This window comes from Calonectris borealis, chromosome 3 (genome assembly GCF_964195595.1).
Source record: "Calonectris borealis chromosome 3, bCalBor7.hap1.2, whole genome shotgun sequence".
Taxonomy (NCBI): domain Eukaryota; kingdom Metazoa; phylum Chordata; class Aves; order Procellariiformes; family Procellariidae; genus Calonectris; species Calonectris borealis.
Window position 1 is genome coordinate 83,873,239 of NC_134314.1, and position 26,615 is coordinate 83,899,853.

General features: G+C 40.8%; 2 protein-coding genes across 3 annotated transcripts in view; one reads left to right on the top strand and one right to left on the bottom strand.

Moving 5' to 3' along the window:
- Positions 1 to 755, top strand: part of NTPCR (nucleoside-triphosphatase, cancer-related) — a 28,936-nt gene extending 28,181 nt beyond the window's left edge. The window contains exon 5 of one of the 2 annotated variants that reach the window (XM_075146456.1): positions 565 to 755. The gene's annotated coding sequence lies outside the window, so the exon portion shown is untranslated. The remainder of the gene's footprint in view (positions 1 to 564) is intronic. The other variant, XM_075146453.1, reaches the window with a different exon arrangement.
- The window catches only part of PCNX2 (pecanex 2), a 160,211-nt gene that overhangs the window by 7,825 nt on the left and 125,771 nt on the right, over positions 1 to 26,615 (bottom strand). Inside the window, exons 26-31 of the mRNA XM_075146457.1 lie at positions 17,625 to 17,878; positions 13,445 to 13,678; positions 10,668 to 10,771; positions 2,663 to 2,807; positions 1,250 to 1,480; positions 626 to 900 (exon numbers count right to left, since the gene is read on the bottom strand). Of these exons, the coding sequence (XP_075002558.1) occupies positions 626 to 900; positions 1,250 to 1,480; positions 2,663 to 2,807; positions 10,668 to 10,771; positions 13,445 to 13,678; positions 17,625 to 17,878 (1,243 nt within the window). The remainder of the gene's footprint in view (positions 1 to 625; positions 901 to 1,249; positions 1,481 to 2,662; positions 2,808 to 10,667; positions 10,772 to 13,444; positions 13,679 to 17,624; positions 17,879 to 26,615) is intronic.

A 26,615-nucleotide genomic window follows, 5' to 3' on the forward strand; every position in this document is an offset into this window, starting at 1 on the left:
CTCCCATAGTCTCTCCACGGTCCCAGGCCTCTCCGCAGCCACAGTGGCAATAGGGCAGGTGGAGGGAATGAGCCAAGAGTGCGTTATTGCTGTATGAAAAGTGCATGTAGGAATGAGAGATGGAATGTGTCAGATACTGATCATGCACACCTAGGGGAAGTCCGGCAGTTTTGGTGGATAGCGAGTACATTTTTAGATGGGTTTTGGTCAAGAACAGTAACCTGGGGATGATCACCTATACCGCCAAAGCTTTGGCGCATAACCCACCATAACCCACCAACACATTCACTCATGTTCTGACATGTCACTAAGTTACAGAAAAGATACCCCTATTCACAAGGCATAAACAGTAAAATTCCCTGGAATAAGGGAAATGTCTGTAGTGCTAAGTGATTCGATAATGAATCTTGTTGAACATGTAGAAAGCTTTACTTAAAAGCCATGAATGAGTTAATGAGTAATTTGCTTTTTGCTATATCTGCAGGGCTATTTTGTATATTCTGAGTTATTTGCGAGTCATTTTTTGCTCATAGATAACAGTGTGGAATTACTGTCTTTTAACAGAAAATACAGTGGAACCGAGACTGCAGGGTCTCTATCTGCATAGCCAAAATTTAACACCTACCTTAACCATTTGGATCTGAACCACTTTTTAATGTTGTCCAAACTGACAGGTCCCCCCCAAATGTTCCTCAGTTGACTGTGTGTCCCAAGGTACGAGGTGGTTAAAGGGGAAACGTACATTGGATATCCCAGTGGCTGATCACATGAAGAATTAATTAAGTTCCGCAAGACCTGTTTATTGTTCTGGATGCTTCCTCTCTCTGGGTTACGATTGCGTAAGAAAATCAGTTCCTGCTGCTGCCCAGCCCAAAGCCCTCTGACGCACTCCTTGTTGACCTACAGGTAGGTTGAAAACATGTGGATCGTGTGAAAACATTTGCTACTTAAGATGCAGAACTACACGATCCAGGTAGAACGGCAGTAGCTGCGTGTGCAAACGCCTCAGGTCTTTGCACCAACAGGTTTTATGAACTTTTGCAGCTACTGCCTGGTAAAGCCTGGAATGTTATTTCAGATATACAAGCCTATGGATGCAAAATGGAAGTCAGCTGAAGAGAGCTCTTTTAGCCTCCAGTCCCTACTCCAATAACTACAATCAACCTCTCCTTTTGGCCAGATTACTCGGAAATAATATTAGTTACCACAGCCCTAAATTACCGCAGTATTAGAAGGATGCTATATGTACCTTGATGACCTTGAAGCTCAAGTAGCTTTTGTGGAGCATGATAACTTTATATTCATCTGCTCCTTCATCTACCACGTGTCTCAGGGTTAGCAGCTCCTCTCTGTTGGAAAGTACAGCGCTGCGCCAGGCTGGGTCCCCTTCGTGACAAATCACAACCTTTTCTTCAAAAGATTGGATCGCTTCATACAAAACTGCTGGGTCCTCATACTCATCTGGGCAGGTGAACTGGTCCTGGTAGTGCAGGAAAAAGTATTGAAAAGGTCAGTATATTGTGAAAACACAGAAACTATTAACAATAAACAAAATCCTGTTTTTTGAACAGCGGCCAGCTGACCCCCCAAGTGACTTGCCATTTGATACAGCGTGTCTTTGGGGAGGTAGAACAATTAATTTAACAGTAATATAGAAAGGTATGATTTTTCTTTTATTGTAACCTGTTCTGATCTCACGTCTCCATGACACTCGGAGAATACCAGCTTATCCACTTTCTTTTTATAAAGTGGGAAACCACGGGAGGCAGAGCTTTTGAGTAAGCAGGACAGAGGCTGGAATCACCTGGGGCATTCCACGAAATTATTCACGAAAAACCACCAACAAAAGCACAGACTGGGAATCCATCAGCAGGTATCACAACATTGTGTTACTACTTTAGCTATCACGCAGCAACATGGCCAGCAATAACATTCATAAAATTATTGTGTCAAATTCTCAGATATTAATTCACTGCAGTTCCACTTCAGTTACATTTAGTGCAATCATAAATATCATGCATGATAAAAGCACATGATACTAAATCATAACGTGCCAGAGCAAGAATAAAATCAACTCCAAGCTATACAGGGGTTGACCTGAAGAAACTGGAGCAACTTCAATGGAGGTGTGCCAGATTTTTACAACTGAAAACAGAATGGGGTCAGAAACAGCCTGACATAATCAAACAAACAGCCGTGACACTAACCCTTCAAACCACTCTTCTCTCAGCTGTGTCTTTTAACATACGGAAGCGTTACATGTGTATGGCCATTCACGAAAGCATTGATAAATTAGCAATGAAATCGGTCTAATCAATGTATTTCTTTTCAATCTAGAAACTATCTTTATAGTATTCATGCAAGTAAAACATGACATGACCGTCAGTTTTGTTTTCATGAAACATACAGGGTCAAGCTCTGCAATAGGAATGGTTTCAAATGGGCAGCTGGAGGGTACAGAAAAGAAGATCAAGTGAATGCAAAATAAATAAATGCCAAGTTTTTCCATTTTGGTTAAGGAAGTTTCTCAGAATAAGGCAACAAGTACTCCGTTTCCCTCTCATTTTTTTTTCTTTGGACAGCTTCTAAGGTTTCCTGTGTTTCCCTAAGAAAACAGATGCGGTAGTAAAAGTTAAAAATAAAAATGAAAAAAAGACCCTACCTGGTGTAGCTTCAGAGACATTCGGATTGCCGGGGCAACAACCTTGTGCAATAGATCCATGTCTGCAAAGACCCACTCATCTTTTGCTGCTATCCGAAAGTCTCCTTTGAACAGTGCATGGAGCCCATAAAGAAAAGAGTCCAAGCTGTAAGAGAAAGGCAGCAGTCACTCCCAGAAGTCATTCCCGTCTTGCCAAGCCAGACCCCTGCCAGCTGCCGGCCACGGGCTGAGCTGCGCAGTGACCGGTGGCCCTCCGGCGCCGGGTGAGCTCCTGCGGTGGGTATAAAGCAGGGGTCGCATCGCATATTTCCAATGAGAAACCTTCCTCGGGATAGGTGGTTTTCCCTCTGCTGGCACTGTAAACGACTGGCCAGGAAATGCATGTGGCACCTGGAACAAAGGATGTCCTACGGATGGGTGGCTGGGTCACGGGGTGCCTCAGGGTGCTGCTTCTCTGCGTCTGTGCCAAAGAGACCAGGTCAAAGAGTGCCAGCTGCTCTGCAGTCCCTCTGCAGGCAGCAGAAGCCGCACCCTGATTTGGAAGTTTATTGATTGGCCCTGTTACTCTTAGCAGTTCTCCTTGCAAGGTAAAAAATAAAAAAAAAAAAACAAAACAGCTGTAAAAAATATTTTCAGCAAATCTGAGACTTTTGTCATGAAACTCCAACCCAGACGTGAACATTATACCAGATGTACTAAGAAGAATACTAAGTTTCAGGAACTGTTCAGCAAACCAGGTGAGACCATGAATCAAACGGCAGGCATTTCATACTGAAACAACGAGCCCTAAAGCAAATATGCACCGGGTTTCTTTTTTCTAATATAAGAATCTAGATGTAACCAGTTCTGCCTGACCTTGGATGACAGTTTGCCTGGACCTGAGATTTAAGCAAGAGGTAAAAGGTACAAAATCAAGGAGTTGTTAGAAAATGGTTGCACCAGCCTTCAGCTCCAATCTGCACCCCGAATCACGAGCTTCCCACGACGACACCACAGCCACTTGTATAATGCTTATGTAGCAGGACTGCCGTCCTAATGCTGCTCTGAAGAAGTGATCTCGAAATTGAGGAAAACAGAACCATCTGTTAAAAACAGGCATCTCTTGCAAACCCACAGGACATGGTTTCATCTACCTGCCAAGATTTTACTTACTCCAACAACAGTTGATTTTTTCAGATTGTAAAGGCTCTGAGGAGAAGCTGCATTAAGATGTTAGCGGTTTTCATTACCACCCAGGCTTTCTCCAGAGAACACATAATCTTTCCACATAATTGAGCTTTCTTAATTATTTTAGGAAGAGAAAAAAAATCTTCTAAATTTTTTCTCTTCTCTGAGAGAGAGAGAAGAGAGACTGGGAGACTGCTCGGCCTATCCTCAGCTCAGACACATTCTAATTTTGCCCCCTTGGTGGGTAGCATGTTTTCGAAATTAAAATGGAAAGATATATATGTTGTTACCAGAAAAACAGCTGGATACCGATTTTCTCCGCGAAAGCACCGTGTAATACAAATCAACTAATCAGTGGGACCAAGGCCAGTCGGGAGGGCAGGGCTGCTGTCGCTGCTGGGAACATGAAGAGTACGGGGAAGCTCTTGTGAATTCTTAACTGATTTGCATTTATTAGTACTAAGTTACATATTAAAACATACCTATGTGAGACAGGCACTTACACTCAGATCTTCAAAACATTCAAACGCTGATTTCGATGAGAGTTACTCTGTGTCTTCAAGGAGCGTCTTCTGATCCCCACTGACTTTTAATCAATCATCTCCACAGTTTAGAAAATGGTAGTATACCCAAATCCTGCTTAATAGCTAGGAAAGCCCTAGAATAAACCAGTTAGGGGAAAAAACACGGTGGATACAGCCAGCGCGGTGAAATATGTGACTATCATCTCCTTTGAAAAGGCTAGAAATCAGGAAGGGTCCTTTCACTCGCCCACCCACTAGACAACATCCAGCATACACAGCTGAATCCTTGCCTGGAAAAAAACACTTCTGTATCTAAATATTCTTCCCCGGATGACACTGAAAAAACTAGCCTGAACTCTGCGCCTAATGATGATCTGTAGCATAGTTTTTCCCCACATAACACCCCCTGCGTTTGCTCTGAAAAGTTGGCTGGGATGAAGGGAGGAGCAGGCAGGAGAGAGAACTGTTTTTTACATCATTAGAGGCTCTCAGAGCCACATCTGAACACCAGAGCAGACAAAGAGTTTGCATTCACATCAAAGTGTCTTATAGGCATCAGCACATGCTAAACAGGCTGCTGTGAACAGCAGTATCTGCTGAAAGCAAGGCCAGGAGTGGGACAGCTATGCAAACCGCAGCTGAGCATCAGCAGAGGGAGCAGAGGGAAGCACGTACAGCTCTCACTGTGCTTAGTTAGGGAACGCTCATCCATTTCTCATCCCTCTGCATAATAAGTTCTCTAACCAGCATTTTTAAGAACAAATACGACTGCTACAAGGAGCAAAGCAGTGGTGGCAGTAGTTGTGAGAGGCTGAGAGTCAATTATTTTATATATCCTATTTTCCACCAGCGAGGTCTGGAGGAGATCGCTGTATTCACAAAACCCTGGACATCTTTTATTCTCCTGCCAATCGTAATGAGGCTTTTGGGTACATTCTGCCTATAATGTGACACTATCTCAAGCCATTACTTCTGTAACACGCAGCCCTTAATCCCCATAAGATCCAGCTGTTGTTATTTTTCCCATTGTTATGCTCTCTCCTGAAGACTCTAATGAGATTATAAGGAAGCTGTAAAGCCAACAGCTTTGATCTCAGGCCTGACTCAAGGTTGTTGCTGCTTTCTTGGCCCAGTTTTAACATACCTCAATTAGTACAGGCTCTTTCAAAATATTTAAAAAACTAATTAAGGTAAATTCACATGCCAAAGAAACAACATTGATCAAGAAGAGACATAACTACTATTTCTGGCAACATTTCTAACCCTCTGAGCTAAGAACCCGAAAAGCTGCTGTCACAACTGCGAGCTATTTTAGAACAAGACTAAACTGAGGGAACTGGGGTTGTTTAGCCTGGAGAAGAGGAGGCTGAGGGGAGACCTCATCGCACTCTACAACTACCTGAAAGGAGGGTGTAGCGAGGTGGGTGTTGGTCTCTTCTCCCAAGTAACTAGCGATAGGACAAGAGGAAATGGCCTCAAGTTGTGCCAAGGGAGGTTTAGATTGAACATTAGGAAAAATTTCTTTACTGAAAGAGTGGTCAGGCCTTGGAACAGGCTGCCCAGGGAAGTGGTGGAGTCACCATCCCTGGAGGTATTTAAAAGACGTGTAGATGAGGCCCTTAGGGACATGGTGTAGTGGGCATGGTGGTGTTGGGTTGACGGTTGGACACGATGATCTTAGAGGTCTTTTCCAACCTGTATGATTCTATGATTCTATGATTCTAGTAGGTGTGTGGGAACCATCGGCCCCTCGAACGTACAGAAAGGAGGGGATTAAGTAGCACCACAAATACCAGAGGGAGGGCAACAGAGCCAAAGCAAATACTCCTTCCTACCGCACTCCTTACGTTGCTCCAACAGCTGAAACTAAAAGCATTTGATGCAAGCCTGAAAACAGTACGGGTGAAGACTAATGAGCTGGTGAATATATCTGTCTGTATTTTCCACACCAAAACCCATCCTCTGTCTGCAGTTTATAGACCTTTCCCAATGTTAACAGCAGATTTATTTAAGGAATAAAGAAACACGCATGCCTGTGAGCTGGTAATGACCTAGATGTCATAGCTCACCTGAATGAAATATTTTCAATGGTAGCCCTTCTAAATTTGTATTTTAGATGATGGTGGTTGTGAGCTAAGAGTCAAACTTTTCTCCCCTGCTTCTGCTCTGCTCAGCTCTGGCAGACGTAAAGCTGCACTGTCTGCCTGAACTCCCACTAGCAATGCGGCACCACGGGCAGCGTTGTGGTGCCATGTCCCGTGCCCTCCGCCTCTTTCCCCTCAGATGCTGGGCAGTGCAACGTGGTGCCCAGGAGGGAAGGGGCAAGTGGGGCCAGCTGCTTCCCTGGGCTTCAGCACGAGCAGCGGTTCCTCCAGGCAGAGGCTTTCCTTGGAGTGACCCTCTGTCCACACTGAGTGATAACGCCCGGAGGGAGCTCAGGGGACCTGAGCATCCAGGCTTGGTAGCGTTGGAAGTATCTGATGAGAGATGCTTTATTAAGAGATTTTTATATTTTTCCAAATTTGAAATATATACTGAACATTTATTTACTAATAGGTCTCGTGGCTGAATAGGATTATTAAGTAATTTTTTACAAATACACACCTAAACATATCACTCATATTTGAATGAATGGTAATGTCATGTCATTCTTCAAACTGCATTTTGTGCAGTATGCCTCCTAATGACAGTTAAAAAGAGCAAGTGATTTGCATAGCAATGTTCTTCCTTCTTAATGAATGCATTTATTGTGTAATCTAGTGTTAATGTTGGGTTTCTACTGACATTTACATGAACAGGTACACTGCATAATTATTTACATACATTATATGAGAGCATTTAAAATCTTGGTTTACACAGTGACATTTACTGATTAATAGATTAGACAAAATCATGTGTAAATGAGAGCAAATTGATAGTTTACATACACAATGTAAACTTGAATCTCAATTCTGTAGCGCACAGCTCAGTGTAACATTACCTTTGCATTACTATTTCTGCATAACAGTTGGATGACTGTCACTCCTCAAGACACAGCAAGGGCTAGACTTAGTCCGGAGAAAGTTTCCTACTACCTGCACAGTTACTCCCGAGAACAAAACATGGACCACAGAGCACAGAGTCTTGGCTAGTTTGCTCAGATTGGACATATCTGAAACACTTCATAGAAATAAGTGTGAGGAGGAGAAGACTACAATGCCTATCTGGCCATTACATCTCAAACTCATCACGAAACCTCTAGCAACGTTGTAGACAAGATGCTTCGCAGCCAGAATTAACAGACAGTCCTGAGATGAAGTTCAAGGTCATTTCTCCTACCACAGTAATCTAAATAATCTAAGTTTCTGTAGTCCAGCATTCAAGTGTGACAGAGCATGTGTTAGGAGCCCTGATCTCTTACAAAGTGAGCCAGCTCCCAACAGCCGTACATGCAGCGCATCCCCCTCAGGCACACAGCTGGCTGTGGGACTGCCTGTTCTGACACCACCTCTGCAGAAAACTAAAACCCTCTTCAGCACCAGTAGGCTCCAAAAGCTCCCCAAAATATCATGACACCTTTTCAAGGAAAAGGACTTTGAAGCATCACCTAAGGAACGATTCCTCCAGCTTCTGAGGACCGTAAGTACTTCTCCCCCATCTGACTGAATGCAGACCTGCAACAGCCTGAGAGCTGGGGGCGAGGACCAGCAATAATGCTCTAAATCACCCCTCGTAAGAGCTGCTGTATCTCCATCAAACACAGAGAGAGGGGAGGGAGACCTGCCTTCGGTGCCTAAAGTTAATCCTCGGGCACATCTCCTTCCGGCCTCAGCAGCGTTGCACGTGTTGGACAAAGTCTCCTTCCCCCGGGCATGCCATATAATTGTATTCCTATCGGAGTCTTGCTGACTTACTGCTGCTTTGTGTTTAAATAAGTTGTGAAGATCTGTGTGAAGCAGTGAACGCTGTAAGTACGGTAAGAACTGCGCTCTGTGCTGAAGTGAATGTATTTGGGGGATTTTTGTTGATAAAGGTCTTGATGTCAGGGGGTAGCGTACCCACCTTGCTCCTTAGTTAATAATTTCTACTAAATTGTTTTTATCAATTAAAATAAACATACAAATTATTTAAGACAAGAATAACATATTTCACTAAGCTAAAGTCATGTTTTCTAGCTGTAGCAATTTATAACTTGACTTGTGCTACTCAGATTCCTTTTTTTTTTCCCTGCAAATCTTTCTAACAGCTGAAAAGTATTAAAGGTAATTTAACCAGGTGGGTAAGTGACACAGTTTTTCACAGTGAAACTTTTTTAGGGAAAGCTTCTGTGAAGTAGGACTGAAAAAGATACTGACAGAAGCTTCCACTTAATCCCTTTTATGTCACAAAATACATTTAAAAAAAATACAGTGATTCAATACTGCCCTGGAGCACTTTCTTAGTAAAAAGAAAATCAGGAGTTAAAGATACAGGATTATACAGAATGGATTCAGAAATGGATTCAGGGGTAGAGCTGTTCTGTGCATGAGACTTTTACATTTTTTCCCCTTCTACAGACCTTTTCTCCCCAGGAAAAGTATTTTTGAGTATGGAGTGTCCACTCACCAGACGAGAGAAACTTATTTGGTTCATTGGTACCTTTCCAGATTTTAAAAAGACATGCTATAGCTGACTCCTGCAATTATTATTAAAATCTTTACAGAAGACTTTGCAAATAATTATTCTCAACATTCATATGTTCCATGTTAAGCTTTGAAAGTCTCTGATAATATTATCTCTTTCCATTAGCTACTGACCATGTAAGCCAATAAAAATAGGTGACATTGTTATCATATCTGTAGTAGTGCCAAAACACTGTAATGAAGATTTTAAGATCCTGTGAAAAGTACATGCAATGTGATGACAGTTTTAGGAAGCTTTTGTGATATTTTTAGATGCATTTCTAATATCACTGTGACATATCTATTGCAGCCCCAGATCAAATTCACTTTAATCTTTTCTCAAAAAAAAATCACAAATGCACATCAACTTTTCTATCATGTCCCCAAACTCATTTGGATCATAAAAAAAATAGGGCAATTTTTGAAATATCGATGACTTACTACACATCACACTAATTCGAGTGCATAGAAATGAAGGGAGAGGAAACTCAACCCAGAAGAAAACTACTACGGGAAGGGAATGTACAAAGACTAGTACAAAAGAGATGACGAAAGCCACTTTAGAAAGCCGAACGAAGCAGCACACCAAGAAATGGGGCGTGTGGGCCATGAACATTTTGTGTGACTGGCTGAAAGAGGAAGACATAAAAACAGACGTTACAAACAACTCAACAGATAACAAAGCTAGAGTGAATATTTAAAGGACTGTTTTATCTTATAACAGAAAATGCATTCAAAATTGCACATGCTCTCTTTGTTTGCTTGTTAGTAAGACAAATCCTCTCTAGGGACCGTGTTGCTAGAGGGCTAGCTACCTTTATTCACAGTTTTGTGCCAATACAGCAAGGTCACTTAGAGACTGTATTTATTAATCTTCACTAATGTTACTAAACTCTTGTGAACACAGGGAGTTCAAATACACCTAATAAAAATCGAAAATTAGGAGAGAAGTTAGACTTTAAGAAAGTAAAGATTATTTCGTTAATAAAATGCCTTACCTGTAAAATGAATTACCCAGGCTGAACACTTAGCACGGTATAAATGGTAGGTTATAAAACCCAAACAACTCAAAACTCCTAGTGAAAGAATCCCTAAGGAAAATGTAAGGTAAAGAGCATATCCAGAAATAAACTTAACCAAGCATATTGTAATTAACCAGACTTTCTAGGAAGTGTTTTGAATGAATGAATGAATGAGTAAGGTAGACTGAGAAAAGACAAAGCTGCGGTCTCAAGAGATGTGAGGTTCTCCCTTCCTCGGTCACCAGAATGAAGGGGCACAAGGAACACGGAATACAGCCCTGAGGAATAGAGGACCCTTATGGATTTGTTATTATTTAGCTAACTAGATGTCAGAGTACTTAGCAGTTTCTTCCCCTTCTGGAGGAAGCCAGCATTACAGTAGCCAGGCCAGGCATGAGTGAACACAAGCAATAACCATTGGCACCTATTCTTTCAATGCAAAATTCTGCTTTGCCCTATGAAATAAAGACTAATATTAGTTATTAAGCAAACTACCAAAGTAAAAGATGTCCAAGAATGGCAGAAAACAAATCATTTTATGGAGGAAAGAGACTTCGCCTTGATCTAATCTTCTGCTGAGATTCCACATTCAGTGAAAAAAGACAAACAGGTCTTTGCTCTAAAATGAAGAAAAAGGATTCCTAAAAATTACCTGATGGCCATATTGTGAGCTGCAGTTCCCAAAGCTCTTCGACCCAGTATACACAAGGCAAAGGAAAGCGTGACTAGAGGAGAATCCTCATCGCTGTCCAGGTGCTACGAGGTTTTAAGAATAGCATGTTATTCCAGATGCAAATACCATCTTTAAAAGCACTATAAATCCTAACATTCATAAAATTTGCTTGTAGCTGGACCTACACACAAAAACACTCCTTGCAATTAAACGGAACAAGAAGGAAGATTGTTGTCATCAGAGGCTTTCTGCAAAGTGCAAGCTTATTTTGCCTACTGGCTAGAAACAGAACATTTCAATCTCGGGTGGCGAGATCCCAAGGAAGGGGAGCTTTGGTGATGGTGGTGTTTTCTGTGGGGTTTTTTGTTTGTTTGTTTGTTTTTCCAGATTTGACATTCTAAACCAGAGCAGATTCCTTATTGCTGAGAGACACTGCAATTGGAGGCAGCCAAACCCCTTTTCATGGGACACAGTGCATATGAAACTCCCCCACAGATTCCAGAAGAACAATCTTTTTGGAAAAAACTGGGGGAACATACTTTTAGTGAATAACAACATACATCTAAATTGTATACCATTGATGATGCTGACCTCACATTTTAACAAGCAGTCAAAACATTTCATTGACGTTTACTAGCTCAGGAGACTTTCTTTACTGAAATTTTTGCAAAGAAAACCTTGCTATCAAGCAGGAGGAAAAACTGAAACAACTCATGAATGTGAATCTTTAGGAGGATGCAGACTATTATTTCTGTCCATGCAACGGGTGATTTCTTACAGCTTTCTTTGACTCTAAAACTGAAGCTAATTATAATGGAGAATGTAGCTCCTTCTATAAAATATACTGATTTTCAGGGCTATGTGTAGAGCGAAGCTTTTTTTGCATCTCATCTCCTACGTGAACTTTACCTCTATATAGTTAGTGAATTACAAAAACAGAGGTAAAAGAAAAAGATGTAAAAAAATATATAAATGTGTGTGTGTGCACACTAGTGCAGGCACTCATTTGCCCTTTTAAGTCTAGCTCTGATAAGTGTCAAGTCTGTTGGGCTTCCCTAAATCTATTATTCTATTTGAAAGCCTCAGCCACATAACAAGTGAAAAAGCATCATTTAACAGTGGCTTTCCCTGCACCGTGCAATTCTTTGTGTGTCAGAACTTGGGAGCTGCAACATGGAGATGGGAAAGAAAAGAGATGAAATATTCCCAGTCGGAGGAGGTGGTGGGGAAGGCTCAGAGGACAATTCAATGAAAGCAGTATCAATGTAATGATATGCAAAGGAACTGGTGGAATGGTATTCAGGGTTAGAGACATGAGGAGGAACCGAAGTGGAGAAGAAACATTAAGATTCAGCAATGTTACGCCAGCTAAGGTCAGTGGTAGCAAAGGGGATGCGCACTCAGTGACCCCGAATGAAAAATGCACAAATAACAGTACATGGTAGCCAGGAAAGATACATTTCTCCTTCTTTGCAATTATCAGCAATAATCAGAAAATTAAATCAAGGGAATATGCTTGTTTGAAACTGTATTCTCCCTCTGGGCTATTTTGAGTATTCCATGGAAATACAGTAGTGCATTTCTGACAAATGATTGCTGACCATCAGTAATCTTAGTGGCTCAAAGCACGTGAATGCGTAGCTGTAAACCTGCCCTTGACCTTCTAGAGCTGTGAGGTAATTTCACACGGTTTTGTGGCAAGGTTCACATTTGAATTATGAGCTCTCAGAAGTGACCTATACTAGCAGTGAGTTTGTTATGTACTTCCCTACCATTTGAAGACTGTACCCAAACATAGGCAAATGTTTGGAAAGGGTACGCAAACATCGTGAATGTTTGGAAAGGGTACGCAAACACTGGCAACACTGAAGGAATGATGACATTCCCTGAACAGAGCCTGCGCCAGCATTACTTCTGCGAACACTTACTATATTCATGCCTTTTAGAGATGATGAAATTAACAGTGTGGGAAGTGTGCACAATAAGAAATTGGTTCTGTATTGAAAGACTAACCCTCCTTAAAACTCAGTTTTTGCACAAGGGTAGTCTCCAAAATATGTTTTTTTCCATTCCACAAAACACATATTTTCATTTTATGTTAGATCTGTGTCCTGGTTTCGGCTGGGATAGAGTTAATTTTCTTCCTAGTAACTGGTATAGTGCTATGTTTTGGATTTAGTACCAGAATAACATTGATAACACACTGATGTTTTAGTTGTTGCTAAGTAATGTTTACACTAGTGAAGGACTTTTCAGCTTCCCATGCTCTGCCAGGTGCACAAGAAGCCGGGAGGGAGCACAGCCAGGACAGCTGACCCAAACTGGCCATCGGGGTATTCCATACCATATGATGTCAAGCTCAGTATATAAATAGGGGCCGGTCCAGGAAGTAGTGATTGCTGCTTGGGTATCGGTCAGCAGGTGGTGAGCAATTGCATTGTGCATCACTCATTTTCTATATTCTACCATTATTATTATTATTTTCCCTTCCTTTTCTGCTCTATTAAACTGTCTTTATCTCAGTCCACGAATTCTACTTTTTTTTCCAATTCTCTCCCCCATCCCACTGGGGGGAGTGAGCGAGCGGCTGTGTGGCGTTTGGTTGCCTGCCAGGTTAAAACCACAACAATCTGACAGCTTAAATGAAATAAATTTTATTGTATTAATCCTGAGCAAGCAAAAGAGCAATGAGGCATCATTTAATTCCTATCCCAAGAATTAAAACTACTACTACTTAAAAAAAAAAGCAAGCTTACCTCCACCCTTTTTCTAGCACAGAACTGAATCCAGTCCAGATAAACACTGCAGAAACTAGCTCTTGTTATTCCTTGGAGACACGGAACATAATCTTCGTCTATGTTAATGTTAAACATTGCAAGGTCACGTTCAATATAATGCCATTTTGCATAAGGCTGCAGTATCTTTTGGATGGATTCGTCTTTTATCCAGTCAAGGATTTTGGGAGAACTTGCTGTAAAGTATATTATACTCTGTTGACAAAATGTACAAATGTTAGTCACTCTATCTCTGATTAGAGAAGATATATTTTACACACAAGAAAATAAATCAAAGAGGACCACACTAACTACCCATAATGGTACTTTTTTTTTTTTTACTGCTGGGCATCATTGCTTCACAAAACTGCTCAAGTCAGAAAGATGATAATAATTGATATCTAAATAGCAGACAACAGAAAAAGAAGTCATATTTTTAATACCCTTCTGCCTTATAGGAAAATTAATACAAACACTAGACTATGACAAGAATACAGAGTTCCAGCATTCAAACATGTTAATTACTGAATATTAGTGGGGTTCTAGAGTCTATCACTAAGAAGGTGATATCGATAAAAGTTCAGGCATATTTTGAAAAAATAGTAGTAGATGGTCACATGCTCAAAATAGGGCTCTTTTTCCTCCGTGGACTTCCAAAGCTTTCCTAATTCTTTAACAAACAGTTCCACCACAATTTAACCACAAAGGTGAGATTTGACAGATGTGTACAACAGCAGTCTGAAAACCGCTGTTTTAATTGCTGTTTTCTCTCTGCATTTAGTAGCACCACTATTTTTGTTATTTGTTGATGAGGCCAGTAAAGAATAATGGATTATTTCTTATATTTCGGGTTAAGAAGCTGATAACTGATGTAACTGAGTTTGCTTTTAAAGCACTGAAGGAGGACCAGCATTCAGCAGGAGCTCTTTTACCAAATGCAGAAATATTAGAAAGCAGCAAGACTCATATCTCATATGCAAATAAATGTATAAAATGAAAATATAATGGATTAAAAAGGACAGAAACACCACCAGCCCTTTTAAAAATTCCAGATGCCCTCCACAGTTTATCTTTCAAATTGTACAAAAATACACAAGCACGAGGAAAATTAAGCTGCTGAGGAAAAAGACAGGTCAGACAGGTCCGACTAAGGATGGACCCTTAATTTCTTGGCATGTGGAGAACAGTACACTCTTTAAAAAAGATTAATGCAGAAACAATGAGCTGAAAACACAGCTCTTGGCGAATGCAGACTTCTTGAATACTAAAAGACATTTAAATAAGAATATATTGAGAAGAGGTGGAGGAGGCACAAGGGAAAAATATCACAGTAGTTGGGCAGGAAATTATTTCAAAATATATGCAGAAGGGCTACAGGAGCTGACCCACTTTATTTGTGGAGAATAAAAATCCTTTTATAAGAAGAAATACAGGCCTTTCTAGGCTGTCAATGAAACTGCAAATGAAATAAATACATTAGGAATAAGATGCTCAGTGCAACTCATTGTTTAAAAGCCAATGTGGTGATTATTCTTGAAGGATAGGAGAACTGAAACAAAGCATACGTTTTCTTTGTTGATCTTCAAAATACAGTTTGCTTTTTTTATTATTCTCACCTGTGTTTACAAAGAAGCAGATTCAGCTGGGGAAAAATCAGACTCGCAATCAAACATAGAAACAGCAAAAACTTCTGCCACCTAATTAAATTCTGCTCTTAGTAGCCCTTCCTAGATAGGTTTTGTGCACAAGTACATCCTCAGCTATATGGCAATTCAGAAATAATATGGTAAATATTTACAGTATTGTAAGTTACAAAGAATAAACTAGAAGCACTCCAAATGCTCAGTGCAATGGAAGTACAGCTGCTGCCAAAACTCCAGTCTCAGTGTTTTCTGAGGTTGTAATTTATGTGACCTGAATACTGCATTAACTAGAGTTCTTCTTGCAGTTACTTTCCTATGCCGTTAAAAAGAAAGCAGAGGGCTTCAAAATGTTCACAGTAAAATCACACAGGGTCTTTATAGCTCAAGATTCCCCCATAAAAGCAAGCTGGGGAAGGAATGAATTCTCATCTCTGTTTCTGATATTGTTTATCTGGAGGTAAGTACTAAATAAACAGGATGATAGCTGATCTGGTATCATCTTCTCACCTTCCGCGGCTGTACTAAGGATTTTACCAAATCTTATCAAAGCTCCTGTGTATGGAAGAAACTAATAACTTGAAGAATAGGAGAATAAAATCTCCATATAGCTTTCTTTTGGGAAGTGTCATTCTATAGAAGGGATCTCCTGAGCACGCTCTCCCTTTGCTGAAGGGAGCCCCAGCCCAGGCTAATATCGAAGCTGCCAACAGGTTATTATTATCTTCTGTTCATCCTTCCCTAAGAAGGGAAGTAGATTAAAGGACTGGCACCTTTCTAAGAACGAAGATCTGTAAATGCAGTGTTATAGTACTGGCTCAACTAAATCCAACCAAAAGAGATTCGATTTTCACACCTTCAAAGCCATAGGGGGTGGACATAACAAAATCTGCATATAGTGGAGATGGAGCCACAGCATACCTCAGCAGTGTGGAGTTCATTTAACCCATCTCCCTTTCACTCAAAACAGGATCAGTTAACCACACCTGTATCACACGGGACAAAAGCTTGCCTAAGCTAGCTTACCTATGTCAGCTGCTTCTCAGGTATGTCCAGAACCAGAAGCCCTAAACTACCTTTCAGTTAAGTTTTACTTCCCATGTGATGAACTTTTCACACTTTCCACAAGTCCTCTACACGTTAGTTGACTTGAAGGCACTAAAAAAGTTCCAGTTTACAAAGCACAGTTCTTCACTGCTTTAAACTAATAAGCTGCTGATTTGATTGCATCTTAGACTGAGATTTTTTTCGGTCTCGTTCGCCATCAAAAGCTGAGTCATATATCAGTTTGCATCAGTTTATGTTCAGGTTATTCAGACTACCTTTTAAAGTGAAGCGAAGCAATTGTAGCAACATACTCATTTCAGTTTAAAGAAGGGTTTGGCTTTTTTAGTTTAGATACATTGCTTAAAACCAATTTAATTTATAGCCACAAAACCCACTTCTAAAATGAAAAAATCATGCTCACGTGCAGTTTTGTTTCTAATTAGTTAATGAAACAAAGCAGATTTGTTACCAGGACCTACTGTCTGTAAAATTATTTATGAAATCCCAGTCTGCATTTTACAAAGTAATCGACTGTATGATTGAAGCAGCTTTGTGAGGCAATGATCTTGTTTTTACTGCATTGGCTCACTGGCAAAAAAAGGCGATTAATTTATTTACAAGAGGTCTCTCTCTAAGTTTGACAGGATTTTTACAACTGCAGAGATGTAAGTAGAAAAGAGATGATAGGGATGGTTGGGAGCTTTAGTGAGTGGCTTCATGGCAGTACCAATGGCACAGGAGGCAGCATTTGGTTCTTGTTGCTTCAGCAGAAGACAATAAAGCTCAGTGATTTCTTCATTTACTGGACTGGAAAGACTTTGGCAGAGGATGAAGACGCCTTGCTAGACTATAAGGTTCAATTATTTTGACAAATTAATATCTGTGTGGTCATTGTGATCTTAATAACAGTGCAAATATAGAACTGATGTAAATGAATTGCTGTTTAATCAATGGAATAAAACAACTTCAAATGTGTTGTGGTATATATGTAAAACAGCAGGTAAGAAGGGGGGTTGTACTACTAAAAAAGTATATTTGAGAAACAGCTCTTCAGAGATTTCCCAAGAACTTTATGCTTGTTGATCTTTTTTTTTTGCCAGAAAAAACAGTGGAAAGGCCAAGTCAAGAAGAAATAACAAACTGTCACTGAAGTTTTGCTTTGTAAGAATGCTTCCTCTGACTTTATCGCTAGAGGATGTTAACTCACCTTCTTGATTTCTGCTTAAGCGTGCCAGCAATTTTCTGTACTAGCTGTAAGTGTAAGTGGTCAGAATCAAATGTAGCAAAGGGAGATATGAATTAATTATCCCCATCTAACACCAAGTCAGTCTGACTGCTGGTAGTGCAAATGAATAAATATAAAGCCAAAAACTTCAAACGCTATTTCTAATACACAGCCAGCATTCATTCTTTTCGACAAACCTGCCTAGGTTTATAGCCACTTTATATATAGTTCACTCTACCGAAGAGTTTACCTTTATATAGTATCTGATAAGTATTCTCCGCAGATCGAACACTTGCAGCATTGTTGCAGCGTTGTTATCAATGATGCTATATCCTTCCAGGATGTACTGAGTTCGTGTTATTTCCCATGTCAGCCATCGGAGGTTAAAGGCTGCATTACATGATAACAGGTGAGGCAAGTGCCCGGGCTTACAACAGCAGCAGCCTTCATTGTCTTCATCTCCTTCTGTTATAGCTTCCACTTCTCTCTGCTGGCAATATGTCCCTTGGCAGTGAGAAAAAGAGAGTGTGCTGCCAGTTATTGGGGGAGGAGGAAACAAAGGACTTCTTCCAAGCTGAAAAAGTATGATTGAAGGCTCTACGCACTTAGCAAAAATCTAATAGAAAGAGCTACGGCAAAAATTAGATGTGCCAATTGATCCATGCGCAGTAGCAAATAAAGAGCTGTAATTTATTTATTAACTCTCACCTATAAAAGCCAAAAGGGCCCGATCTAACGTTCCAGGCTTTTGGCTCTGAGCTGAGCTAAACTACAGACCACAGCTTTTGCCTTAATAAAAACTCACCATGAAACAACAACTAAAGAGTCTCGCTCCATCAGGCACATTAAGCAAATTGATCCAAGTCTCAGTCTGCTTCTTCAAATAACATACAGGATGCAAACAAAGACTTTACAGTGTGTCAGAACACTTATAAAATCCAGGTTTTAGCAAACTATCTTGGAAAGCAGGTTCCAAAAATAACATCCAACGGGTTGTTCTCTCTCCCAACAGAGTAAAAGCTACTCCGGATCAAACATCTCTAATGAATAGCACTAGTGGCAGTATATCATGAGGACAGAACAGCTTTCTAATTAGCCTATTACACAGGCTTTAGATCAAAATAGAGTAAATCTTCCTGAAAAAGAGCTGTTAACTCAAAAAGAAGTCACGAGGCAAATGCAGAAACAATAATATATCTGCTCTGCAGACTTTGCATTTCTGGCCTGTGCTGTGCACACTAGAAGGTCAAGCTGAGCCCTTCGGGATTTGGAATCTATGAAAATGTGATTTCTACACCATGTAGGGCACTACAAATCAAACCCAAGGTGGACACCCGTGTGCTCCTCCCACCGTTCTCAAAATATATGAGTTACATGTTCTTGATGCATGGATCTTTTTGAAATTTACTCTTTGTGGGCTTCTGCTGAACTTACTCTCCACTGAATTTGTACATAAACCGTCTTTCAAGGCCATCTTCTATGATGCAAGTTACACATATGTCTCGCATGGGCCTTCCGCCAATGGTTCAGTATCACCCCACGAGAGAGCTGGCTCCGTCAGCTTCCAAACAGAATCGATAGGAGATGAAGGTGCTAGACACTGTGCTGCAGTTCAACAGCTATGAACCCCCCCTGCCAGGACCAACAGACCTGTTGGGTTGTGTCACTGTAAATGGGAGAAGAAGTTGGCTATGTTCATCATCTGAACGTTGGACTGGGAAAGAATATAGTGTCAGCTCCAGTCCCCCGCAGTTTGCCAGCACCCGACAGAGAGACTGAGGCAAGGCAGCATCCCAAAGGCCTTTCTATGGAGCATCATGACAGTCGCTGTGCCCTCAACTGACTATCCCGGTCCCATCACAACTGTCTGGTCAACAACCTGAGGACCTTTAGTTTGTACCGATAGAAGTAGCACCCAGAATATTCCTCTCTCCACAGCAAGAAAAGCCTTTCAAAATACAACAAAATATGTTAAAGTATTGGTTATCACCTTCTCTTTTTTGCCTGTGCACCTTCTAAAATGTATCCAGCAAGCAAAAACACACAAGAAAAAAAGATGAATAGAAAGATCTGGAAATGTGTGAGAAAAAATGGGATTGTAGCCCTAAGAGACAGGGAGAAAAAGATCCAGTATATTCCAGTGTTCTCCATTCAGTTTTCTAGAAGCGAAAACTTACACTGTGTATGCAGTGTTGTTCACACACTGGTATGTATTCCTCCTTGGACTTCAGGGATATACAATATGACAAATTATTAAATGTCTCGAGTAACCCAAATATAAACATCTTTCCTTTCAAGACTGCCACAAAGTACAAAACATGACCTATCAAGCTGACATTTCCAGTTGGACTGGACATGAACTGGACTGCTTCTGCTTCATATTTCACAGTTTTCTACATGAATTAACACTTATTGCTCAAGAGCAAAAAAGCAGCAACTGCTCTGGGTCAGTGGACGCTTTTCTGAAGTCAAGTCAAAAGACATCGTGCTCAAACTGAAGTAGGGAAGGGCATATTCCTTTGTACATAGCTTGAAAAGAATAAAATAACTACTTCATGCTGGTGCTGTTACTATTGCTGTTATGTTTATTTTTGAAAGTTGAAAGGTCTGTCAATATTAAACTGAATTTAAGAGAATATACATCTTCATCCCAGGTGCTAAATTAAGTATTACCAAATGTCTATAAACGATTAAAAACACAAGCCTAATAAACAACTGCCACTGATCCCCTACAACTAAGGGAATTAAAGATGGCTTTACTCAGTCTATGTAACTCTATTGTTAAATAATTTTTTTTTCTTTTGGGATGGAAATACCACATTTCATTCCTGTGTAATGCTGGCTGTCTATGTGCTTTCTATATTATCTTTATTAATAAATATGAAATATTATTACCGGAGACTCTGTAATTACTAGTTTTCTTAAGCCATGTATTTTGGAAAATATAGGGACTAAAGAAGCTGGCAAGGCAAATAATAGGTGAATTCAAGAGACCCTCAATGTCTGAGGGAAGCTGTCATCGCATGCATAACAAACAGAAGAAGAAGATGCCAGAACAATTATTTGCATTCTCAGCTAATTTGACAGGTAAAAATATCTCCAAGTCATCTTTGCTAGGTAATTTTAATCAACTAAAGTTAAAATTGTACTACAGTGGACGCAATCAACGTTGAACTTGGGGAGCGAGAGACATTCTAACTGGTATGATTTTATTACAAAAGCTCTGGGAACCAACCAAAGGAGCTCATGTGGTCATTTTGCAGATTTATTCCAAAGAATGAGATCAGGGCTGTGCTCTGGCAAACATGCACTTGCTTAACAAAAGCTGTTTGATGGACTCGGGTACTATCACCTTGGAGATTTGGTGTCTTGACTGCTTGCAGAGCCTCTGGGGTATCCCTCTTAAGTTTAAAGGTATAATCTGAGCCATGGCCAGTGCTCTGACAAAACACCAAATCCCTATTCCTATCATCATGCTGCTGATTAGTATTTCCAAATGACATCTAGTAAAAGGACGCAAGTCTGCACAGACAAAATGCAGGCTTGATGCTCAAGTACACATCGGTTCCCCCCCAATTCTTGCAATCAGTTCTAGAAAGACTGCCAGTAATTTTCTCTCATCTTTAATCGAGCCTTACTTTAATCCATAATGTACTGGCTGGACTTCAATGCCACAGATTTGCATGTTACGGAGAAATTTCATTTTACCAGTGCCTACATCAATCCTTTTTGGTTCATTACTCTAGACACTGGTACGGCAAAGACTAAGACCATGTGCTCAGCTTTATGCATTGAGCCAAAAGAGACAAGTCACAGTAAATGAAGTTAAACGTTTATGTGCATCTTTTACAGAAGGGCGACCCTAAACTTTTGTGTATATGTTATATGCTGATAATTAAAATGACAATTTTTATATTGCTTTTCAAAAAATTATCAAGTTCAAGCAACTCAGAGAATTATTCATAAAAGAGCAGGGAGCAGAGCGTGCACTTCAGTTCTGCAATATAATTAAGTGTAGTACCATTAAATATTAAAATACAGGAAAATGTTTTCACTGGTAATTAGTCATTTTAAAATCTGAGAGAAAACATTTTTTTTTACATTTCTTTCTGCAATAGAAAGAAAATAAGCTCTCCTTCACTCAAGCTTAGTCATTCACTGTGACCCTTGCTAGTACAGATGAGACTAATTCATTTGTAAGATACCTAACACTGGATGGTTGCCAAAAATCCATCAATGCAAAAACGTGTGCCAGCTGAACAAAGCAAGGTCAATCTATGTGAGCTCAGGAGAAAACCAGGGTGAGACTTGAAGCTTTTTCTATTTTCCTGACGCATCAGGATTTGAGGACTGACTTGTGCTCTGCCAGAGTGATCTGACCTAAATGGAAATAAGAAAATTGAAACTGAAGACTGTAATCTCACTTCAAGAGGATATACAAAATACACCTAAATTAATGACCACCCACCCTTCTAGAATTTAAGGCTGAAATCAAAATGTGCTTTTGAACTTAATTTTGAAAACTTAATGAGTGAAAAGAACAGCATTTTTCAGTTCTGAAGGGCCAGAAAGAAAATCCCGTAACACAATCACGTATTTCTAGAAGCAGTTTTAATTTCTATAAAACACTTCAGTTTAACCACACATCCAGAATAGCAACTTCTTATTGTGGCTGAAGGTAGCAATAGCTTGAGTGCTAAGGATTGTTGACATATAATAAGCAACTAGGGTGCAAATGTACATAGAACGGGCTCATAGAGTTCATGCACTAACCCCACCCCACAGACATCAAGAAGATCATAAATCACTCTCCTGCACTAGGCACTTCAAGATTTAAACTCTGTGATGCCAACAACCAGTTTTGGACTAGGGGATTTAACTAGGCGTTAAGTCTGAGAGATGGAGCTGGATATGGAGATAGAAGCCATGAAGATGGACTAAGCCCAGGGTAACTCCTTTTGTAGGCCACGCAGAGGTCTCTTCATCGACAACTCCACAAAAATGCCTGGTTGCTCACCATTTGTTTGGCAAAATCATGCACATGAATATTTTATAAATAAATGCATTACAGTGGAAATATCTGACTCTACTCCACCAAGCTCTGCTGCAAATCTGAGTATTCCCAAATTCTGATGGATAAGGCTCCTTCTCATCTGAAACATTTCTTTTCTGCTCAGGATAGCAGCTTAATAAGCAGCAAGTTATCACCCAGAAGCAGCACAAAGAGCATGATTACAGCCATTGAAAGGCCATCCTCTCCTGAAACAAGCATCAGATATAGCTCTAGAAACACAGAAAAACAAATACTTCAAAAAGGAGTGAACTGAGCTCCCAAAAGGAAACTCACGAACCCCAGAACTGGAAACCAGCAACTGTTTTGGCTCCTTCCTGCTCTTTTCCTGAGGAACTGGGATTAAGAACAGCCTCTGATAGTCTCAGGTTGTTTCAAAGAAAAATCTCAGGACTTAAAAACCAGTATCAATTCCTCAAACATCAAAGCTGTTAGTTACAAAACTGTGGTTTGGTTTTCAGCAGTTTCAAGTGCTTGTATGCCTGAAAAATAGTCTGGTTTTCAAACCAGATCAGTTGCTCTAATAACAGGCATCCCCCCTCCTCAGAAACCTTTCCTTTTCTTGGTCCACAGAGACACATTTTGGAAGCCCAGGTGGAAGAAAGCATTCTCTACGGATGCTGGTTGTTAAACTTGCAGCTACCAAATACCACAAAAACCTCTCATGTCACCTCTTTCGGAGTGCAATGCAAAACACAACATTTTGTTTCTGGCAAAGACATTATTTTCTCAATAAAAAGGTTGCAGTGCATCTAACAACATTTTCCTTCCTTCCAGAAGTCTTCTCCAGTGCACCCATATATACATATAAAATTGTGGAAGGGAGGAAAGGGAAAAAAGATATCAAATATTTATTCTAGTCTGTATTGCAGAAACTATTCTAAGCCTATTTGAAACTTATAGATGGCTTCCACTGTTGGAGCATCATTGTACACTTAGAAAAGCTTGTACATCACAGATTTCCTGCATTCAACATAAAGTATCCCCTTCCCTGTTTGATGCCATTCTTCCCAATTAAATCACCAAGATTAAAGAAACCCCTTCGCATCCTTTCTGTTCATTCCTCTAATATTTCCAAGCATTGTGTCTCTCAGCCTTTGTTCTTTCCCACAAACAATGTACTTTTGGTTTTTAACCTTCCTCCAAAGAGATGTGTTAAAAATGGCTGCTTTTTTCTGAACTCTTTGTAATTTATCAATACCTTTTCATGGTCTGGTGCATACACGGAACATACCTCAAGTGTGGTCTCAGGAAAGACATGAAGGCGGGCACTTTTATTTCCCAACAGCAAAAAGTGATTTGTAAAAGCAAAAAGTGAAAGTTGCAACCACTCTTTAAATAAAGAATGATTCTTGCTAGAGCTACAGAGTCTTCAGACACAAAAATCAAACTCCAATAAATATTCCTTACACTGGCAACGTACTTGCTACTGTAATAAAACTATACAGCATACACATACACTGCAGAAATGAGTAACTGTCCTTATTTCTTAGACATCATTACTGTGCCTAAAGCTTATACCCTAAACTGGCTGCATTCATACACCATTTTGCATGGGAAGCTAGCTAGCTAACACAGAAAGCCCCACGGGCGATCCCATCCTGCTGTCACAGCTGCCTTCCACTATGTACAATTACATCTGTGTCTGCTCTGAGCTTCTTTCCTTGATTCATCTAATGAAGCTCCAAGTGAAGCATGAATATTGCACGTGCAACATAGAGTAACAAAAAATCACAGCAGAGATTTAGAAGTTAATTACACGACTGAAGAATACCGGGCATGAGTTAGAAAACAGTTCCTCAAGATTTCAGCATCACCATCCATAAGTAATTTCTGCACATGTAATGCCTAACTGGATATTCTCCGAAAGACATTTTGTAGAGGCACAGACTAAACAGGAAAATATTTTAAGTCTTCCTTGTTCTACAGGGAACACGCGGGAGCTAGATATTTTGACATTCTTTCTGCTTGTTCCCCGGTTGTGGGTTTCCCCCTGTCTCTTCCTTTCAAATTAAATGATACATTATGTATTTCTTCTGGCAGGCTGCTTTTAGCATACTGCTGTGGTCTAACACAGACAGTAGAGGTAAGTTACCGAAGGGCTTGATTCCCCCACACCAACGTGCAGCTATCTGAGAGTTTTCACCTAGCCTGAGCTCATTACTGTTCTCTCTTTGTTTTCGGAAAAGGAGGAGTTGGGCGTCTCCTCTCAATACCTGGAGGTGTTGAGGCTCCCCCCTGCTTTACACACAGGATGAATGACACGATGGAGGCACAGCCCCTCTCTGTCCGTAGAAAGGGAGAGTGAAGAACTAATGCATCCAAGGCGCTTAATTTGAACAGGACTGAAGACGGATGAGAGGAATCTCAGCTTTGCTGACTCTCTTTCAGTCTGCTCAGTCTGTATCTTCTTACCCTGCCTGCAGGGGTTTGGTTGGTTTTTGGTTTTTGGGTTTTTTTTTTTCATTTAAAAGCTGAGCCAAATGCTTCTATTACATACAGTTAGAAAGGCATCTGGATCAGTCATTTATAATGCCAACTCTCAGTTAGGCTGGACTGCAAACTGGGGAGGCAGTTCCTCCTGCCCCCAGTACACTTAAATTCAGAAGACTATGACCCCGTCTTCGGGCACTACTGTGGCAGGATTGCCAGCACAGCTTTTCAGCTACCAATGAGAAACACCCGTAGGAAAATCCAGAGCTCCACAATGCAAATATTGCTTTTGGTTTACTCATAAACAGAAAACAGTCACAGACACAGAGAACACTGTTGTGATTCACTCATTTCCAAAGTAAACATAGAGTTCCTATTTAAGGAACAGCAGATTTTTAAGGCCCTCAATTAAAATTACTTGTTTGAAATTGAAGTCAAGCAGCCAAAGCTCAGAAATTACAGATTTCAAGTTCCTCCTCTAGCCCTCTTTTTTCCTGCTTGTGGCAAACCATTCTGTACAATGGAAGGAATCAGGGTCCTATGTGAAAAACAGTGCACGACCAGACAACTAAAAATAGGAATGTAAGATGCCCAAAGCAGAGAAAATGAGCCTAGTGCTTAACAACGGCCTCTTGACTTCGTAAACCACCAGGTTCTTCCAGGACAGTTGCATACACTCTTCCCACTTATGCAGAAAAAAATCCTACTGTATTCAGTGGTACCCCACACCTGCCAGCTGCAAGATATGAAATGGGGGAGAACGTGCCTAGTCCGCACAGGAGATGGCTCCTGGTGCTGCTGGGGGGCAGCCCGGTCTAACTTCCTGCCCCTGCAGGCACCGCTCCCGCTCAAAGCAAGGAGCAAAGAAAACCTTCCAAGGAAGAGTTTCAGCTCAGTCTCAGCTTCCACAGAGCTTCCTTGGGACAGCCCTTGGCCCATCCCATGAGGCAGCTTCTGCCTTCAGGTCAGCCCTTCTGGCTCCTTTTACTCAGGTCTGGGCACCCTCGTGTAACCCCTACGGCCCCACCAGAGCAGGGCTCCTTGTTCATACAAAGACGAAACCTGTTACGGGAAGGGCATGGTACTGCAGCATAGTTTATCTAAAGCACGCCAGTCCTCATGGGTTACCTGGAGACACAAGCAACCCTCTGGTGTCAGCACACCACCTCTGCACTGGGCACACAGAGACTACCTGCCCACACTTTGGAGTCCATGAAGCTTTTGTTATAGTCTGCGTCAGGCAGATCCATCTTATCTGGCTTGTGCCTGGTTCCCCCCTGGGCTCCTCTGTTCCTCCTACTCCATCCTTAAGCAGGCTTGTAATTCATGTGGTTTTTCTAGCACCCATTCTGCACGGTCCAGTGAGGTTCAACTCTCACACGGCACGTCAAATGCTACGTGTTTGAGCTGTTCTTTCCTCAGGTATGTTCCTTTATTCAATCCTACATGGCTTCTCTGTTCCAGGCCAAACAACGTAATAACAATACTCACACGCTCCTAGCTTCTCTTCCCATAACGTCTCCTCTACCCGGAGAAAACATTCTGAAAGCTGGAGAAACCTTCCTTACATACCATGTCTGTGAGGACACAAACTAACTACACATTTTCTCCTATTCTTGGAATAGCATCATCCAGTGGGTTCAGAGAGGAGTCCACTTCCCTCCCATTTCCATCCTTTTCCTCTCCTTCTAGTATTGGGGAGTCTCTTCCCCCAGTAATACTCTGGGGGTGAGGAGG